Below are 16078 nucleotides of genomic sequence, written 5' to 3'. Positions count from 1 at the left end.
GAACGTGCTGTACTCTTCATTAAAACCAGAGACTAGGAGTAGTAGGTAGAGATTACAGAAATATGTTTTATTTATTCAAATGCTAAAAGGTATTGAATTGGTTGTGAACAGCTTTACACTTGGGAGGCGCCAGTAGTTCAGGAGATAGATAGATAGATAGATAGATAGATAGATAGATAGATAGATAGATAGATAGATATACTTTATTGATCCCTAGGGGAAATTCAAAGTCACAGTAGCATACAGACAACACACACACATTCAATAACAGCAGAAAAAGTCATTAAAAGTATATAATATAAAAAACACACCTAACTGTGAAGATAAAGAATATACTAAATATACAAATATACAAAATACAAATTATACTAAATAAAACTTAATCAAAATCAATTCTAAAAAACAGTATCCACATAGTGGGTGAATAATCAATCAGGTGCGCTTGCAATGACTGAAGCAGGGACTGAGCCTGTGGTCCTCATTGCATTTAAAGGTAAGGTGCTCTGTGTGAATGAGTGTCATGGTGATGGTGCAAATGAGTAAGTCAAACAGTGCAACAGTGCAAGAATAAAGTCTATGACAGGAGTGTGGCAGGGTGAGGATGGGAAGAGGACCTGTGTGTGAGGAGTGTGGCAGGCTGAGGATGGTAAGAGGGCCTCTAGTGGAGTCATGGCCCTCCATCTCATGCCACAGTCTTCTTGGTGAGACGAGACCGATTTCATCCTCTGTCATCCAACAAAGGCAAGGCAAATGTATTTATATAGTGCATTTCATACACAAAGGCAACTTTAAGTGCTTTACACCATCTGAAACATTCAACCAATATTAAGTAACAAATAAAAAAATATATATACAGTACAGGCCAAAAGTTTGGACACACCTTCTCATTCAAAGTGTTTCCTTTATTTTCATGACTATTTACATTGTAGATTCATCAAAACTAATAATGAACACATGTGGAATTATGTACTTAACAAAAAAAAGTGTGAAATAACTGAAAACATGTCTTATATTCTAGTTTCTTCAAAGTTGCTATTTTTTTGACAAATATTCATCTGTGGGCCAAATAACTTTGCATTCATTCAGTTGTGATGCCTTCAGTGAGAATCTGCAATGTAAATAGTCATGAAAATAAAGAAAACACATTGAAATGAGAAGGTGTGTCCAAACTTTTGGCCTGTACTGTATGGCAGTACAGTATAAAAACAACAAACAACATAACAAATGAATATGATATAAGCAGCAGCCAGGAGGGCCTCGTAGCATTCGTAGATCCACACGCTCACGGCGCTCAGCAAAGCACCCAATTTCCTTCTGCAACTCGACTCCTACGGCCAACGTCTCGGCTGCTGATTGTGGCGCATCTTCCGTCTTCGTGCAACATTCACCACCACTGCTATTTCCTGCTACACACCTTTAGGCAATTTGTAAAAAAATGTGTTGACCAGGGAGCGGATATCTTGGTGCTCACTCAAAAGTATTCCCCCTGGAAGCCCAGCCCCCCCACCCCCCCTTTTTTTCAAAAACATTTGGGCTTGCACGGACATTTTGTTTTTTTTATCTTGCATCAGATTGAGCCTACTTCACTGCTCCAAGCAATCTACATGGATCCATATGTCCACATTTGCTGTGTTCTTGTGCAGTGATTGGCACTTCAGATGTTTGCTTTGAGCTCCGGCTCAATTCATATGACAAGTATTGGCTTTGTGTCTTGGCCTGCCTGACCCTGTCAAACTAGGTCGATATATGTATTAGGACTGAGAGGTTACCATAGGGCTTATTAAGATCCCCAAGGTTTTTAAAAGTATAGCTTTGGCATTTAGTTTTTAGGTTGGTTTGTGATTTTGGTCATGCTGAAGTATCTTGTTGCATGCTTATTTGTTTGGGTTGTCCCCTACATGATGGTATAATCGCTAACAGAGATCCCATTTAGATCTGCCCAGTTAATGCTAAAGGATTTGACGCTCCATATCAGGAAGTGATGCATGCAACCTTGCTTCTTAGTGTTTCAAAACCAACTGTTGATTAGCTTCCACATCAAGTAACATGATTGTAATGGTTTATTCCAATTGTATATATAACCATTAACTCATTCAGGCTTTCAGAAGAGTGACGGCCATTTTAACCAAAAGTTTAACTATTCATTAGAAGCCTCCAGGCATTCAAGAGTTTGAAATTAAAAACAAAAAGGTGCCTTTCTTTTCCTGATAGAGGCACACCGGGATGCATGTGGAATTCAAACTGAGGGAACTGGCAGGGAAGTGTATGCTTTTGAGAAAGCTGTATTGTTTTTCTGCTTGTCTTAAAGAACGCTTCCCGCAGTCATGTCATCTTGGGGGTGAGGGCCTTCCCTCAGAGGTGCGGGCCCACTCTGGGAGGAAGTTAATGTGCTGTGTTGGTAGTCGTCTACACACACTTCCAATAAGCGCGGGTTTGTGAGCTGGGCATGCAGAAAGTCTTTATTCGTTGCAACTCATAATCAAAGTCATCAGCGGTGGCGTGCTGTGTCAACTCCACTGCAGTTATGCCTGTGAGGGAGAACAAATGACTGCTGCACGAGCGGGAAAAAAAAAACAAGAGGAGAGAAGGAAGAGGAGGAAGAATCTATAATAATGGAGAGATTACTTTTCTGCATAAGCGAGGAGAGGATTTATTCAGCATATGTCGACATTTGACACGGGAGTAGCAAATCATGCCTGGGTGGTAAGAGTGGGGTGCTTAGAAAATGCCATAAAAACAGTTAAGTCGTGATTAAAATACGCAGCTAACGTGACGGCTCTATCACTCAGCATATGCTTTATAGTATGGTTCAAGGCGTCGGCCATTAGAGGAAAGTGTGTGTGGGGGAGCACTTGGAGTCCATCCAGGCCTGACCGATGTCATCTCCGCTGGGAATCCACAATCCCAGAGGGGGTGAGGGATGGGTGTGAAAGAGGTCTCATCTAGCCTACGCTGTGGGACCACCAATTGCCCTCTGACAACTAAGAACCTTACACACACACACACACACACACACACACACACACACACACACACACACACACACACACAGAAACACACACTGGGCATAGACACAGAGTCTCTCACACACTCACACATACTGTAGGACACACACACACACAGGCACTTTCACATTACATCTACACATCCGATATCCACAGGGCGAAAGCAGTGGAAAAAATGAACAGTGAAATGAAAACAATGATTCCAGTACCACAGGCCATACACATCTACGTTGCCAGCAAGGAGGGTTGAAGGTAGCTGGGAGCTGAGTGTGGTGAAGAGCATAAACAACGCACATAGGGGATCGCTTGGGAAGATGAGAGGAGAGACAGAGCGGAGGAGAGGAGAGGGCTATCAGGTATGCGGGGCCAGATAATGGGTCCACTCCTTCCGGCAGGAGTACCTTTCATGGAGCCGGTAATCAGAGCGGGATGAGCCGTGTTGAGGAGCAGCACTGCTGCTTGCACGTGACAGTAGCACAATCATCTTCCAAGGGCCAATCAATTCCTCCCCACGCTGAAAAATAAGCAAGCAGCGTTTGGATATCAGGCGGTTTCCTCACTCGCTTTCTGTGTTACTCTCTCTCTCTCTCTCTCTCTCTCTCTCTCTCTCTCTCTCTCCCTTTACATCCCCAATGCTCCCCATCCTCTCTGGCTTTATCACCCTGCCCTGCTTGTCTCATATGTTTGCGCACGCACACAAACTCACACACACACACACACACACACGCACAATACACACGCTCACACACGTGCGCATTCTCTATCTCTGTCTCTCTTTCAGAAATGTGAACCTTGCTGCTGGCTGGATAACCCAAGGATTTATCTGAATTTTCAGGATAGGCGTCTCTGATGCAATCTCTTTTGTGAAGATTGCTCCAAAACGGTGTGTGCTATGACTTACAGGGAGCTTGTGGTATCTCTGGATCTTTCAGAGTTTTCTGGGGAATTACAAAAGAGATGAGGGAAGAAAATGGAGCCTACTGCAGATGAGTCTGAAATGAGGGCCTTGAGACATTCTCTGGCTCCTCTAGGCTGTCTCCCTATGTGTGTCTGTGTGTGTGTGTGTGTGTGTGTGTGTGTGTGTGTGTGTGTGTGTGTGTGTGTGTTTGTGCAAGGCCAGCCTGAGGCTTAAGCGAACTAAGCAGCTGCTTGGGGTCCCCACACCACCAGGGGGCCCCCAAGAGCACTTGGAAACTTTTCATTTTTCTTGTGATAAACTTTATATTATGGTAATCATACAAAAGTCAAGTGTCTCACAAGGTAATAGCCTACTAATAGTTTGAACAGTTCCCTGTTCCTGTCAGAGCTGCCTTCACATTATGTTAGGCTTCTGCATTGTGCACAGAAACACAGCAAGATACAATCAGTCAGAAGAGGTGTCAAAAAATGAATGTTACAAAAAAGAACTCTCACAGAGACCATTTAAGATCTCTCTGGCTCAGCGAAAACTTAGAAGAAAAAAACAGAACAAGATACACAGCAAGACAACGATAGGTTTGCGTGACTAATGACAGTAGCCTATCGCCATAAGCGTTCACTACCATTAATGTTTCAAACAAGGCTTCTGTTTATTGACCAACTGATGTTACCTAGGTGGGTATCTGTCTATGGCATTATTCTAACATTAACTAACAAAACACAACAAAAGCTTCCAACTGTTACATTTGAAAATGCTTTTCTGTGGACTTTTCTGCGAGGTCACTACCTTTTAAGACACAGAAGAGTAAAAACATGCAGGCTGAAGTATGATGTATGCCCCACAGCTACAACTAATGCAACTGAAAAAAGAGGTTTTTGGATTTGCAGTATTCAATATTATTGGTGGTCAGGAGCCCCCAAATCAAATTCTGCATAGAGCTTCATAATGGCTTGGGCTGGCTCTGTGCCTTTGTGTGTGTATGCGTGTGTGTGCGTGTGTGTGTGTGTGTGTGTGGCCCCTGTAGATCAGCTGATGAAGTGGGGCCAGTGGCCCCTCCAAGGTCAGTAGCGCCCTTCTATTCCCTGTGGTAGTAGCGCACAAACGAATGGGTGTGTGTGGCAAAGTACACGCAACAAGTCCTCGCGCAATTACCAATGTCAATGCATTCCGCTTCGCTGAACTGTTAGCCGTGGGAACGTATTTTGTCATTATCCTCCTTGTTAGCGAATTAACTGATTGAATGTTTTATGAGATTGCTGCGCCATATAAGCCAGGCCCTCACTCTCCACTAGAGCTCACTCATTCCACTGAATGCAACGGGTCTACTGGAAGTCAATATGCTCTGTTACACATAGGCTCCCACACCTAACCTCTTTTATCGTCATTTGATTTTTTAATATGATTACATTGTTACCCGTCAGTTGATTTGAGGAAAACGTCCTTAGCTCAGTGAGTGATGTACTTACAGAAAGCTGTGTCATCATGATACTATGTAAACAAATATAGAGCTCTCGAGAAGGCTTATACACGATACATATGAGGAAATATGTTCATATAGAAAGATTAAGGAATAGCTTTTTTTTTTAAATAAATGAGAACTACTACATGTTGTGTCGTCCACTTTAACCCTGACTATGTTGTACCTGATGAAAGATGCATTTTGGATTCTGTCCCAGCCTGCCCGTGATGCTTGTTGGGGTTTACAAGTTGGGGTGACAAGTCTTTGACTGCCCGCTGCATTTTAGCATGCAAGGCTGAGGAGGTCACGTTGGGTCGCCTGTCTGATTAGCGCTCTGCAGAATCACAAAATTAGACATGCGAGTCGCCTGTGAGCCGTCTGCTTCCTGCCCTCAACGAGGTCACGCCATGCCGAGAAGTGCCAAATTACACAGTAAAAACCTCAAAGAGAATGATGTTCGACATGGCGAGGACTGAAGGATTCCTAAATTACTGCAGTTGAAATATTTTTTTTTTCTTCTGAATTTCTGTCCTTGACTGACTGTAATTGTCTCTAGTGCAAAACCATTTGGTGACATTTTACTTTCAGATGTTGGACTAGCCTGTTAATCTGACTTCAAATGGCCATTTAAACATAATAAGACCCAGCCCTCTGGATGCAGTTTGCTGTTTGTAGTGAGACTTGCGACGGCGCCTGTAATGATAATGGTGCTCTGAAACGGCTTTATCCACTGCTGCCTCATCCTTCTCTCTGTGTAGCGAGTGATCCAGTCTGTTTTCAAGTAGGGCAGACCAACAGCCACGCTTTTTAGACCCGACTGCATGATTTGTCATTAGCAGGGTGTCTCATATCAAAAGAGGCGGACTATACATCCCTCTCATGCCTGGGTGATGGGGTTTCAGACGGGGAGGTTGATAGAGTAGAGGACCTGTAGGGACACATTGGTTGGCCAGGGTAGTCCGGAAGTATTAATGGCCTTCTTACTATGACCTGTTACACACATGACAGTTCATTTTCTGCATGATCTCACAAAAAGTCGATACAATCTTGTAAAGACAAATACCGCATAGCACTTCCTAAGTGCTGTGGGTTTCCGACGGAACATTAATCAAAGGAGCCCAGCATGGCTGCCAGAAAAGAGCCCGCCCAGCGAGTCCTCATGCATTAATACAAAAGCGCGAGATGATCTATGAATGAATTCATACCAGGTGTTGCCTTCATTACACTGAAATACTGCTGGAGTCAATAAAAAAAGAAAAGCATTTCTGTTGGGGCTCATCTATAGCGCAGACATTTGAGTGCACTGTGGGGAGTGAAAAATTCACCGCCTATTGCAGTTCTCAGCATACTATTTCAGGGGACCTGTTTACGTCGCATACTCAGGAGCAGGAGAGTGATTTATGGAGAGAAAGAATGGGATTCACATTAGGGTCTTTGAGATGTGTGGTGTTGGGTGGAGTCAGAGTGGAAACGTGGGGAAAGGCTGGAGGAACACCACTACAATGTCTAATGTGTAACACACATTACATTCCACACACACTGTGTCCAGACCAGGTGGTTCACTGAAGCACAGTAAATGCTAAATAAAGGTCTTAATTAGAGTAAGACTCCACCAGGTTCACAGCAGCCACCCGGAGGGCTAACAGGGCAAAGTAGGCATATTAGATATTGCCAGGGGTTAAATTGGGCCAGGGCTACCCTGGGACATCAGCCTACATTTTACCGTGTCTGGTGCTAAGTCTCTGCAGTCTGCACATACTAGGGGTCTGTCATTCTTGCACATCCTCTTCTCGAGCTTTTCTCATACCTAATAATTTAATTGAACACATTTTCACTTTTTTTTTTTAGTTATACTAATGAGACGAGAACTTGAGATCATTAGAACATTCACAGGGTTTTATTTTTTTTCTGTCAGTGGTTTGAAGCTACATCAGCCACTTGTCACATGGCAGAGTGAGGTGGTCAGAAACAGAATAGCCTACATCTGCTCTGCTTAAACAATGTTTTGATTATAGGCCACTAAATGATAAACATAACTGTTCCATTAAGATTGCTGGCAACTTTTGTTTGAATTGCTAAGCAAGCCTGCAAATATTGAATTTTCTCAGCCTTATGCAGTTTGAGAGGAATATCAGAGCTCAATTTACTCTGGCAGGTCATGCAGGCTAGTCTGACCATTTAATAGCTGTTACAATGAAATGTTTCTTTATGTGGGTCTACTAGGTATGTCTTCATTCTAACTGAGTTCATAGAATGTATAAAAAGAATGGGAAAATGTGTTCTGTCAGTAAAAGAAACCAGTTCGTTCATTTTCTTCATCTTTCAAGATAATGCATCACGGATGTTAAAAACTTTAGCCACTTAATAAAATGATATATCAGACTGAACAGAAATAGAACCACCAAAAAAAACAAACCATTGTTTTGCATGGTTGCACAGGGGCATATGTGTGTCATAGCAGAGAAAACCCATTTTCCCTCCTTACACTTGGCAGTGGTTGGATCTCTTCAAAGATGGATTACAAAGTATTGGAAGTGAGTGGTAAGTCAGTGGGAATTCACCCAACAACGCCTCCAGATATCCAAAAATGTTAGGCGAGAGAAGATGACTAACCAGAAGATCATTCATATCATTTTGTCAGCAGCAAGCTCTGAAATTGATTATGGTGTTCCATTTGCTCCTGAGCAATACTCACTGATTTCAGTCCATTCCTTGGCATGACTGTTCACAGAATTATAAAAGATGGCAGACTAAACTCGAACAGACCCACTATTTAAAAAAATATATTTTTCCTCATTTCACCTGAACCTGCCCTGGAGTTGCTAATACATATTCTGCAACAGTACTATTTTGGAAGGAAGTATTTGCATTAGTCTTTCAGCCTCATGCCAAGGGTGGCTGCAAAGGCTAAAATGCAAGTTGTAATCAAGATATTCAGAGAAAAATGTCTACAGGAACACTGGGAATGTATTGACCAGGAATGTATGTATGTGTGTGTTTGTATGTGTGTGTGTGTGTGTGTGTGTGTGTGTGTGTATGTGTGTGATGGAGTGGGAGCAAGAGAGAGAGAGTGGGTGGGCTTTGCAGTGCGTGTGTTCATTTTTCTGATCATATATGTCAGGATCGATTTTAATCACAGGCTATGTGCTTAGCTGACGCTAGCTTATGGTCTTCAAGGTTCGGCACCGTGGTTAACGCTGATACAACCCTCTACCCCCCATGAGGAAAGGTTATATTTCAACTCTGCAATACAAGCTATTTGTACAGTGTCAGTCACTCTAAGTACTGGATAGGGAATTTACTGGCATCATGAATTCAGTTCTAGAACATCCTGCAGAAAACATACATACTGCCAACATTCCACGCAATGAAATATTTTTTTTTCTCTATTACATGTGCCATACTGTTTTGCTCTGTTACATGTAAAGGATGATCTGGCTTTCACACCATATCATCGAATACAATTAATTACATTTGTGTCACTGTAAGGTTAGGAATATGCAACGGAGGGGGAACAACTTGCATAGATTGCACTTCAGCACTGTTGAGTATGCCCCATGCAATGCACTGAAAATCTATTTCCATATCAGCAGCTGGCATTACAACACACAATACCAAACCGTGCTCTCTCTTTTGATCAGGCCGTTCCCGTCGTACAGTGTCCCTCTCACTGGCAATTAAGATATGCCCACATCTGATCCCAAACCACCGCGAGGCTGACCCCACAGAGCTGACCGCTGCTGTGCGGCAGCCACCAGCCTGAGCTCCCCACCAGTCGTCAGCTCAGAGAGGGGAAGATACGCCACATAATGAAGCCTCGATAAGAGTTAATCGCTTTCGGCTGGCTCGCAGGTCGCAGCATGCCGTCCTGATAATACCGGATCAGGACACACAGACAGAGATGAGGCAGGAAGAGTGGAGAGAGGAGTGTGGGAGGGTAGAGAGAAAGAGAGAGAGAGAGGGAGAGAGAGACTGATTAAGAAGACGAGAGATTGAATGAGTGAGAGAAAGAAGGAGGAAGCTAAGTAAGACAGCAATTGTGTGAGTATGAAAGACACTGATTGAAAGAGAGAGGGGGGGGGTGAAAGAGAGAATGAGTGAGAGTGGAAATGCAAGAAGAAAACATCAGACGGGTTATAGCCCAGCACATAATTGCTGTCAGACTTTTAAACCACAGAAAAGACACAGGGGAGTTAACATTGGGGAAAGTCACTTGACTTCAAAATACAACTTCCTTACTTAACTATTAATTCATGATAACACATTCAGTTACAACATGTTAATGTTTGCTTTGTTAAAATATTAATGTATGTTAAATTATACAGAGAAGGTCAGGGCGGGAATATGTATAGACTCAGCACATCGCCATATTTGCCTTGTTTGTTTTCATGGCTGCTTGAGACTCCATATTAAAATTCCTATGAGTGACATCTGCGTTGGACACAGCCGCCATCCTGGAGATTGCGTGCTTGCGGAGGCTCTCTCCCACGGAATGGATGAGAGGATTGCGGCAAAAAAATGGCAATTACCCCCGGGCCACGAGGAGACCTTTCGCTAACCCTGACAGGGAATAAATGCAGACGAACCTCGGCACGCTCTTTGCATAAACTTGACCAAAGGCACTTTGGGTGCTCTCGCAGCCCCCCCGCTGATTTCTCTCTGTAGCCCCATTCTGCTCCTGTTACAGCTTCATCGGTTATCGCACGTGGAGCAGGCTACGTCCACCCCCACCACCCCACCCGCTGGGGCTTCACAGGCACATTCACAGAGGAAGCAGGTGACACTGCTATCGAAGGCTTTATGCTGGCTTCTGCCAGCTCTCTTAAATATCCCTCCTTATCTTCTCCAAAGGCCTCCTATCATTTAGAAATATGCCTTATTGTTAAAAGAAATCCCCTTTTGCTATAGATATTTTTTCCCTCTTCAATCCACTCTGTCTTTCACTCGCTCTCTGCAACCACCAATATCTCCCTCTCTCTCTTTCTCTCTCTCTCTCTCTTTTCCTCTATTTTGCTTACTTCTTCCTCTGATGCCCATCTGATGTGAGCTGTAATTGTATGTGACTGCCTGTCCTGATTCGAAGACAAATTTCACTAAATCAAAACAAACATCCAAGATCTGGCCATTGTCAAGTCGAGGCTTTCTCTCTCAAAAGTGATTGATTAAAAAAACAGCATGCCAAATGTCTTGTCCTCTCTTACCCCCTTCAAAGGTGTCCCTGTGCTGCAGCTCTGCCTAGTTAGAGCTCTGACAGTAGTTATATTTACAGGAGATGGCGGTAATGGTTGCTCTGAGCATCGGAGCGTGTGGGTAGGACTCCACTGCTGAGTCAGTGTGGAGCAGCGCCAGCAGCACCGGTGCAGCCAAATACAGATCCGCCACATAGATGGCAGCACCGGTGCAGCCAAATACAGATCTGCCACATAGATGGCAGACACAAAGGTCTGCGTTCACACACTTGCTCACAGGCCAACCGGTGACCTCTTTGAAAAAAAAAAACAAAAAAAACAGTCCCAATTGAGAGTCAAGTTTACAGAGATCGATTAATTGATTCTTTTTCAGCACAAGAGTTACCATATCTGAACGTACAATATTTTTGGAGATTCTGTTATCAATTCAAGGTTGTGCTTCTTTTCTCTGCAGCTGGATCTGACAGCTACATGTTAAGTACACACATGCAGGGTTGCATCTGCAGAAATGTGCAATTTTTATTTTCTATTCCGTACAAATGCAATGTAAAGCACTGTGCAAAATGAATGAGCTTGTGAACATCTACAGGTGTAGAGGTATGCTTTAAGGTTAATTGGACCCACCGCCTGTGTTTCAAGCAAGGAGGTCACCTGTAGAGTAAGCATGAAACCCCATTTTAGGTGTCCCTTCACAGCGCTTGTGCTTAAATAAGACCTTTAAAAGCAGGGCACGGTTTTTGGACTTATAAAACAGGTTTCCTCACCTCTCTCTCACTCTGGCTTAGCCAGCTGCTCTCCGGGCACCACTGCTGCTGCCGGGGGGAGTGCCAGCTCCGTCAGGCACCAGGTGAAGAAGATGAAAAGCTCACTCTCCCAGTGCGGCATCCCAACACCGTGCCCATCAGCTGCAGAGCCCACTTCCGAAGGTGCCATTAATCAGGAGTCCACCTCTCAGGAAGGGCACCCTGAATCGACTTGGCAGCGGGGTGCTGATTTCGCTCCCATAATCTGCGTCAGGAGCTCATTCCTGCAGCCCTCACAGGATGTCAGCCATCCCTTGATGAGCCAGAGGTTAACACTCCATCAGGGCAGACATGTTATCTGAGAATCAGACAATCAGTTCATTTCAGATATCTTGGGATTGTTATTTCAGTGTATCACTTCCACTGTCTGAAGCCTTAGGGGTGACTAACTAGCAAATATCAACCTTAGACATTAACAATGAGCACTGACTCCATTTTGATCAGAGCTGAGCCCATATTTGCTTGGAGGCTGCTTACTGTTTACTTGTACCCTGCTGCCCCCTGGTGCTTAGAAGGATGAACAGGTTGTGATGAGCAAATAAAGTACAAAGCGAGATCAAAATGACAGTTGCTCCTCAGATTGTGCCTGACCGCTGTGCTGATTTTTGCTCTTCATTTTAATGGAAACTCAGTAGATAAATGGTTGAGAATTTAAAGCACTTTTTAAAAATATTTTGGTATCAGCAGCCTGCGCACTATTGAGGATTTCTTGCCAACTGTCTAAACAGATGGGTAACCTTTAAAAGTATTTAAAAAACACACTGAAGTTAGATCTGCTGCTTTTGCATGCTAAAATCATTCATCTCAATTCAGTAGATCAGTTCAGTTTCATGTCAAATGAACTAAGCTACTTCAGTTTAAGCCTGGCATGACCACCAAATTACTTTGATCAGAGGTTTCAACATTTCTTGGCACTCTAATTCATATTAAAACAACATGAAAGGACAATGTCTCCTCCCGAGGCAGTAAGACAAATGACAGCAGTGACAAACTGCACTGTCAGTTCTGCTTAAGTAGACTAAAGTGTCTAAGCATCGGCATAATGGCATCAAATGACTCTGAAATAATGTCTGTCGGGAGTCTAATCTCCCAAGCATTAGACAACAATGAGTTCATTAGCGCTTTAAATTGTGTCTCAATTTGAGGTGTCTGAGCAATCACCATACAGGGGTTTTAATACGATAGCTGTGGTTAATTTAATCCAGTGATTCTCATATCCCAATTAGTCATTTGAGTGCTTAATAATGATAATTCACTTCTACACAATTAAGAACACTACAGGCAATGTTATTTGTTGAAAGTTTACTGAAAGCCATTGGTACAAAACAACAGACATTTTAATATACATAAAGGCACAACTAATCACAATAATACAAATAACAAAAAAAACTACAAGTTATTGTGGTCTTTGAAACAGTTCAGTTGCTGCAAAAGCATAATACCTTATTTCACTGGGTAGTGATACCCATGATATGTTTTTGCCATTTACTTCAATGACCTAAAGACCACAATCTGTAATTCACCTTTATGCACCCACTTGTAAAAAGCACAACATCTTCAGATTCTATAAAAACACACAATGCATATAACAAAAAAAAGTTTAATTCCCTAAACTCCACACAGGTACGTTGGGGGTTTGGTATTATACCTGTTTATACCTGTTTGGTATTATACCGGGTTTATCTCGAGCTGGAATGGAGTGGTACAATTCGCAACAAATATATTTAAAGGTGCTGAATTTGATATTTAGGACATTGGCCAAATATTGTCATAACCCTGTAATTTGATAGTTTCAATGTGCTTCATTCAAGATATTGGGATTATGCTATATTTTTGAGATCGCTATATCAAAAATGTGTGATTCTGATCAGATTTCTTGGTAACATGTTGCAAACTACACATTTGAATATATAAAATGTTCTCTGTTAAATGCATCATGGCAAAAAAGACAATATTTCAAAGCCCTTCATTAATTCTTTGTTACAGATACTTAAGACAGAGGTTTAACTGTAACAAACAAAGTCTATCTTAGAAGGCTACAGAGATCAGAGGATATGGCTCTTTTGAGACCCCTGTCAACTTCCATAGTTTTCTTTTCTTTCTGGGCTTTATCTCCCCATTCCATCTAAGGGCCATGTTTCAGGACATTTAAAGAGGTCTACAACTCAAATATTTGTGTATACTTCATATTGACATTTTTCAGTACAGAAAGACATTTTTGATTACAACGATCAAGCAAAACATACATTATTAGCAATCAATAACACAGTTAACAGGTAAAATGGTAAACTCTAGCAAAGACCTATTTGTAGCCAAATATGGTTGGCTTCAGATTATATGAAATAACAGCAACAAAGTAACGAGTTACAAGTAGCCTACATAAAGTGTTTTATCTTGATAACCATTAGAACAATGATTTGCCATTTTAACCATCATTGAGCATCTGTACCTTGAATACAGATTAAATTCAGTTTACCCACATCAAATCATCATCTAGTTCTTGTGAGTCTTTGTCTTCACCTGTGTAAAAGAGCTGAAGATTAAAAGTACTTCACTTGTGTAATGAACACACCTTAGAACCCAGAGTAGCAGAATTCCTGGATTTAATTTCAGTATAGTGCAACTACAGAATTCTGTCTTTTTGTTGGTCAACTTTAAGCCATAGACCACCAAATTTACCAATTGTTTTGGTAAATTTGGTTGGCTTGCTATTAATTGGTCCTAGAATTTTAAGATACACACTTATCTTAAAATATAAACAGAATATGGTGGATGGTCTGTCTCCACATATTTAATCGTTTTCTGAATCATTAATGTATGCAGGCACTTAACTACAAGTCTTAGACACATTCACAGCAGCAGTTGAATAAAGAGGCCATTTTCTATGAACAACTTCACAATGGTTTACCATCATTCTTTTCCTTCAACGATACATTTGTTCCTGCACTTTTGTATTACATCTATCACATAGGGGTTGGAAAAGTTACTTTTTAAGTGACACTTTCACTCTGCTCCAAGTACTGGATCCAGATGTTCCACCTCAGGCCTTCACAAACAACCCAGAGAAGTGACCACATCCTGGAAGGCCTGTCAACAGACAAGCGAGCACACAGTCTTTAAGCATACTTGACTATAAGGATACTTATATACCATCACATATTTCACCGACGATACTCACCTGTAAATTGGTGAAGAAGTAGGAAAGTGCAATGAATAGTTTTCTCTCATGTTCATTGTATCTCCAGCAATGGATGGCTTGGCCTGACACAGAAATAATGTTAATGCATCAGGAAAGTTTGAAACTGTAATTTTATTTAACACTTACAAATGAAATGCCCAGAGGCCTTGACCATTTAGTTGGTGAGAAGAAGAGCATGATGATTGTTAAGTTAGACAATAATATTGAGTGTAACAGGGCCAAAAATAGACAGATATGTCAGTACTTCAGATCATCTTTGAACACAGATCATGTGTGAAAGCAGTGTTGGATTAGAAAACATGGCATTGCATGTGTTTCACCAGTACCTTGAGCTTTCTGCTGAAATGCACCAGATAAGTCTCCGATGAAGAACAAGCCTTGTTCGAAAGTTATCTGGTCATACTTGTCAACGTTTGTCAAAAGACTACCATTGACAGGGAGGTATAGTGTGCTGCCATTGGGTTCCCAGCGTTCAGAGAAATACACTCCTTTCTGACCACTGATATGGATAAAAGGTCCTGCAATGAAAAATGTGTAAGCTTATGCATGTATGCCCTTTTAGAAAGAAAAGTTGCATATTAGCAATCATCAGGGACCTGAATGCCTTTTCTAAGTTCAACTGATAAGTTGGAAGAACAAGCCATTCTATTTTCACTGTGAGAATCAGGACACCAGTCTGGCGTGCATGCTGTGTACCAAGAAGGATTAAGGGGTGGGAAACAACGCAGCTGTGACTGGTTGCCAAGAGCAAAAAATATCCAACTTACTGTTCCTTCTGGGGGGTTCTGAGAAAAGAGAGTTTCTGAGTTCTGTATTTCCATTAAGTACACCGTTATTTTCCTGCCCCACGTCATCTCGCTTACGCTTATTAGATAAATAAACCGGATTGGCATCTCCCAGTCCATTACTCCATTTCTGCTGGAGAAGTCCATCTAGGCTCTCGGTGGAGAAAAGCCCATTGGAGCGCTCCATTCTGTCAGTTACGACAGTATCGTTATACTAATAATGATTCAGAACAGATTCATAAATTAAATTTCAAGAGATAAACACTAAGCAAGAGCCCAGGAGACCGAATGTTTCCAGAGAAATATCAGTTGAGTTAAGTGAAGGGAAGGTAGTCCGCAGCAGAGCTGTTGGTTGCCGAAGAAATCTAACGTCATTTACCGATGACAATTGGCAAATAGCAGTTTATGAAATCACAATGGCGCTGTCTGCAGAGTAAACACATGAATCTCTTTTCGTTTTATTATTTCAATTGCGACCACTGATGTCTACGACTCTTTTTTTGTGTGTAGCGCATGAAAGTTAGGCGAGCAAAAAATCAAAACAATTGAGCATGAGCTCTTAGAGCGCCTCTATATTGCCCGGCCTATAACAGCCATAAACTGTGACAGAGATTACAAAGTAAAGAAAAATAAGATGCTTCCAGTTATAATTATGAATACATTTTTATATTTTAACTCTTTTATGGCCGCACAAAAGAATAATATTAGACAAACATGCC

The 16078-nt window shown here is 42.0% G+C and overlaps 1 protein-coding gene and 1 long non-coding RNA gene across 2 annotated transcripts in view; both read right to left on the bottom strand.

Annotated features, from left to right (window-relative positions):
• Positions 1-16078, bottom strand: part of LOC121681649 — a 108693-nt gene that overhangs the window by 66184 nt on the left and 26431 nt on the right. The gene's annotated exons all lie outside the window — the stretch shown is intronic.
• Positions 12658-15902, bottom strand: si:dkey-109l4.3 (uncharacterized protein LOC559137 homolog). The gene is made up of 4 exons (XM_042061497.1): positions 15342-15902; positions 14901-15092; positions 14554-14636; positions 12658-14462 (listed from the first exon to the last, which is right to left on the bottom strand). The coding sequence occupies exons 1-4, from the start codon at positions 15544-15546 to the stop codon at positions 14424-14426; spliced, it is 519 nt and encodes a 172-aa protein (XP_041917431.1). The 5' UTR covers positions 15547-15902; the 3' UTR covers positions 12658-14423.

This window comes from Alosa sapidissima, chromosome 14 (assembly GCF_018492685.1).
Source record: "Alosa sapidissima isolate fAloSap1 chromosome 14, fAloSap1.pri, whole genome shotgun sequence".
Taxonomy (NCBI): domain Eukaryota; kingdom Metazoa; phylum Chordata; class Actinopteri; order Clupeiformes; family Clupeidae; genus Alosa; species Alosa sapidissima.
The sequence above is the reverse complement of the archived record's forward strand: the minus strand, read 5'-3'. Positions and strand labels throughout refer to the sequence as shown.